The sequence below is a fragment of the Babylonia areolata genome, chromosome 8 (genome assembly GCF_041734735.1).
Source record: "Babylonia areolata isolate BAREFJ2019XMU chromosome 8, ASM4173473v1, whole genome shotgun sequence".
Lineage (NCBI taxonomy): Eukaryota > Metazoa > Mollusca > Gastropoda > Neogastropoda > Buccinidae > Babylonia > Babylonia areolata.
The window spans coordinates 44,271,674-44,276,673 of record NC_134883.1 but is presented as its reverse complement, the minus strand read 5'-3'; the positions used below and the strand labels follow the sequence as shown (position 1 = coordinate 44,276,673).

At 50.7% G+C, this 5,000-nt stretch overlaps 1 protein-coding gene across 1 annotated transcript in view; it reads right to left on the bottom strand.

The window, feature by feature from the left end:
* The window catches only part of LOC143284853 (uncharacterized), a 50,150-nt gene that overhangs the window by 25,132 nt on the left and 20,018 nt on the right, over nucleotides 1-5,000 (bottom strand). The window contains exons 13-17 of the mRNA XM_076591955.1: nucleotides 3,987-4,147; nucleotides 3,273-3,405; nucleotides 2,180-2,311; nucleotides 825-940; nucleotides 1-52 (exon numbers count right to left, since the gene is read on the bottom strand). The exon at nucleotides 1-52 is cut by the window's left edge and continues 81 nt beyond it. Of these exons, the coding sequence (XP_076448070.1) occupies nucleotides 1-52; nucleotides 825-940; nucleotides 2,180-2,311; nucleotides 3,273-3,405; nucleotides 3,987-4,147 (594 nt within the window). The remainder of the gene's footprint in view (nucleotides 53-824; nucleotides 941-2,179; nucleotides 2,312-3,272; nucleotides 3,406-3,986; nucleotides 4,148-5,000) is intronic.

Here is a 5,000-nt window from a genome sequence, read left to right as displayed (position 1 = left end):
TGGGAGTCATCTTGTTTACTGTAGGAATTCCTTCCAGGGCCGTTTTCGATTCCTGTAATGATAATAACAATGATGATGATGATGATAACACCAAGTGGAGTGATGGCCTAGACGTAACGCGTCTGAGCACGCTGGTTCGAATCACGGCTCACCCGCCGATATTTTCTCCCCCTCCACTAGACCTTGAGTGGTGGTCTGGACGCTGGTCATTCGGATGAGACGATAAACCGAGGTCCCGTGTGCAGCATGCACTTAGCGCACGTAAAAGAACCCACGGCAACAAAAGGGTTGCTCCTGCCAAAATTGTGTAGAAAAAAATCCACTGCGATAGGAAAAACTAATAAAATTGCACGCAGGAAAAAATACACACACACACACACACACACACAAAGGGTGGCGCTGTAGTACAGCGACGCGCTCTCCCTGGGGAGAGCAGCCCGAATTTCACACAGAGAAATCTGTTGTGATAAAAAGAAACACAACAAGAAGAAGAAGAAGAAGAATAGAAATATAGAGAGGAAGAGAGAATGAGAGAAATTGGATGAACAGAGGGAGAGAGGCAGAGACAGACAGGCGGACAGGCAGACCCTCAACCTTAACCACACACCCTAACGAACAAACAGATGGACAGGCTACAGACAGATAGGCGGACAAACACACAGACAGACGAACAGACGGAGAGACACAGAAAGGGACTTACAGAAGGGTTGATGACGGTTTCCGGACGGACGGACACACACACACACACACACACACAGACGAAAAGAGACGAACAGACAGACGGGCCGACGGACGGACGGAGGGAGGGACAGAGATGGCCTCACCGAGAGGTTGATAACGGTGTCAAGGTCGTGGTCCTCCACCACAAAGGCCCGGGCATAGCCCTCCAGGAGGTCCGGGTTCACCAGGCGGTAGTGGGTCATGAAGTCCACACTGCCTCCTGGACACACACACACACACACCACGCACGCACGCACGCGCGCCCAAACACACACACACAGCACATACACACACACAAACACAAGCACGCACGCTCGCGCTCACGCACACACCGCACGCACACACACACACGACCGCGCCCAAACACATACACCACACACACACACACACACACACAAAGCGTGAATAGCTGAATAGAGAAACAACTTCTCACCCAGTGAAACACATCACACTACACTACACTACACTACACTACACTACAGTAGCAAAGCACCCCACCCTTCTCACCCAGTGAAACACAACACAGTACATCACAATATACTACACTACACTACACTACACTACACTACACTAGCAAAGCACCACCACCTTTCTCATCCAGTGAAACACAACACAGTACATCACAATACACTACACTACACTATACTACAGTACAGTGCATTACAGTAGCAAAGCACCACCACCCTTCTCATCAACTGAAACACAACACAGTACACTACAATATAATACACTACACTACAGTAGCAAAGCACCACCACCCTTCTCATCCAGTGAAACACATCACAGTACTGATGGAGTCTCCCGGATGAGTAGGCAGGCAGGCTTATTTGTCGGTGTATGTCCTCATAAGGGAGAAGAGGCCGATTCTGGATGCGCAGCACTTCACACAGGTGTTGCAAGGGAAAACGTCTCCAGAAGTTGAGCCCTGCTTCCTTCGCTCAATGCTTCTCCTCAATGGCCAGCGTTCTCTTGTTTTCAAACGTCTTTATGCCACTAGAGCACAGCATCCTCCAGCGAGAGCGGTCAAGGGCATAAGTTTCCCAGGAAGCGATGTCTATGTCACAGGCTTTGAGGCTTGTCTTCAAGGCGTCTTTGAAGCGCTTGCAGGGTCTTCGCGGTGGCCTTCCTTCAGCTGGCCGTACAAAAGCATCTTCGGGATCTTGCTGTCTGTCATGCTGACAACGTGTCCTGTCCAGCGTAGCTGGCACTGGATCAGCAGGCTTTCGATATTACAATACACTACACTGCAGTACAGTAGCAAAGCACCCCACCTTTCTCATCCAGTGAAACAACACAGTATATTACACTACACTACACTACACTACACTACACTACACTACAGGGCAGTACAGTAGCAAAGCACCCCACCCTTCTCACCCTGTGAAACACAACACAGTACATCACAATATAATACACTACACTACAGTATAGTGCATCACAGTAGTAAAGCAGCCCCCACCTTTCTCATCCAGGTCGTTCCTGTAGGCCTGGTCATCCATCAGGCGGGACTGCTTCATCACCGTCTGCATGTGTTCCCTCAGCGCCAGGCCCCCCCTCCTCATCAGCACGTTCACCCGCCTCTGTCCGCTCACTGCACGCGCGCACACACACACACACACACACATCCAGAAAGAGAGGGAAAAAAAAACATTATCAAGGCTGAAATTTTACGATACCACTGTCACAGAGAATAAAATTGAAACCTGCCTTTTGATTATCTCGGGTGCAATCCATTGACAAGTTTTAACACGTGCACTAAGATTTATCAGTCAATGGGTTAAACTTGGATTTGGGGCAGTTTTATAACAAGCAAACGCCCACACACAAACACGCACACACGCACGTGCGCTTACACACACACATACAAGCATACACACATACACGCACACACACACACATGTATGAAACTAAAGAGGAAAAACATGTAAATGTAACATTTGAAAACAACTCCGCATACACAGACACACACACACACACACGTTAGAAACACACACACACGCACGCTCATACACACAAACCACGCGCATACATTTACACACATCACACAGACACACACACATACGCACACATGCACACACACACACAATCACCACCAAACCCATAAAACAATCCCACATCCAGACCCACCCTAAAACATGACACCCCACCCACCTCACCCACACACACCCACGAACACACACCTCTAGCTAACACTACAAGCCACACACACAAAAGACATAACCCTCCCCCCACCTATACTACTTTGAATACATTTAGAGACAATGTGTTAATCAAAAACTGACATGTTATATAAAAACAACAACAAAAAACAGACGGAAAAAAAAGTTTTTGTTTTTTGGCCAATGAAGAAGGCGTGTGAAAACACCAAAAAAAGAAGAAGACAGGAAAAAAAAAAGAAATAAAAAGGAAAAAAAGACCAACACATTCTGGTGCTCCGTGACCTGCATGCAACTGAGGCCACCAAAAAAAAAAAAAACCCAAAACCCTTCCCCCACCTCCCCCCCCCCCCTCCCCCTCCCCCCCCCCCCCCCCTCCCCCCCAGCAGCACTGACAGGTGTCCAGGTCCAGGTCAGGGTCATCTGCCAGCTGGTCGTCCGTCATGTCCTCCAGGTCGTATTCATCCAGGGCCTTGAAGCCCACGGGGCGTCCCCCGTCCAGAACGGTCACGTCATCGCCCAGCAGCTTCTGTGGTTTTGGGGAAAAAAACACAAACGAAAACATGTTTAGGTGTGTGTGTGTGTGAGAGAGAGAGAGAGAAAGTGTGTGCGTGTGTGTGTATGTGTGAGAGAGAGTGAGAGAGAGAGAGTGTGTGTGTGTGTGTAGTGAGTGTGTATGTGTGTGTTTCTGGGTTTGTGTGTGTGTGTGCGTGTGTGTGTGTGTGTGTGTGAGAAAGAGAGAGAGTGTGTGTGTGTATGTATGTGTGCGTGTGAGAGAGAGAGTATGTGTGTGTGTGTGTGTGTATGAGACACAGAGAGAGAGAGTGTGTGTGTATGTGTGCGTGTGAGAGAGAGAGTGTGTGTGTGTGTGTGAGGCACAGAGAGAGAGAGTGTGTGTGTGTGGGGTGGGGGGAGAGGTATGTGTGTGTGTGTGTGTATGTGTGTGTGTGTGTGTGTGTGTGCATAAGAGAGAGAGAATGTGTGTGTGTGTGTGTGCGCGCGCGCACGCATGTGGTCATCAGACCACCGAAAAGAAAAGCACCCAGAATCATCAGACCCCCCCCCCCCCCCACCGCACCGAAAAGCCCCACCACCCCTCCCTGCACTGACCTTGAGCAGCTTGGCCTTCTCCTTCCTGCTGAGGTTGGGATCGATGCCAAGCCTTCGCAGCATGTCGTCGCTGATCTTGGACAGGTCCACCTTCTTCCCCTTCCTCAGCCTCAGCTTGCCCCCCTCGTCCAGCTCGAACAGGTCGTCATCTTCGTACAGGTCTGCCGGCGAAGTTAGCCCACAGTTTCGGGTTATGTGGGTGGGTGGGTGAGTGAATGGGTGGATGAGTGGGTGAATAAAGGGGTGGGTGAATGAGTGGGTGGGTGGGTGAGTTAATGGGTGGATGAGTGGGTGGGTGAATGGATGGGCGAGTTAATGGGTGGATGAGTGGGTGGGTGGGTGGGTGGATGAGTGAGTTAATGGGTGGATGAGTAGGTGGATGGGTGGGTGGATGGGTCAGTTAATGGGTGGATGAGTGGATGGGCGAGTTAATGGGTGGATGAGTGGGTGGATGAGTGAGTTAATGGGTGGATGAGTAGGTGGATGGGTGGGTGGATGGGTCAATTAATGGGTGGATGAGTGGGTGGGTGAATGGATGGGTGGGTGGATGGGTGGGCGAGTTAACGGGTGGATGAATGGATGGGTGAATGGGTGGGTGGACGGGTGAGTTAATGGGTGGATGAAGGGGTGGGTGAATGAGTGGGTGGGTGGGTGGGTGAGTGAATGGGTGGATGAGTGGGTGGGTGAATGGGTGGGTGAGTTAATGGGTGAATGGGTGGGTGGGTGGATGGGTGAGTTAATAAGTGGATGAGTGGGTGGGTGAATGGATGGGCGAGTTAATGGGTGGATGAGTGGGTGGATGGGTGAGCTAATGGGTGGATGAGTGGGTGGGTGAATGGGTGGGTGGATGGGTGAGTTAATGGGTGGATGAAGGGGTGGGTGAATGGGTGGGTGGGTGAGTTGGTGGGTGAATGGGTGGGTGGGTGAGTGGATGAGTGGGTGGGTGAATGGTTGGGTGGGTGGATGAGTGGGTGGATGGATGGATGAGTGAGTGGGTGAGTGACTGTGTGTGTG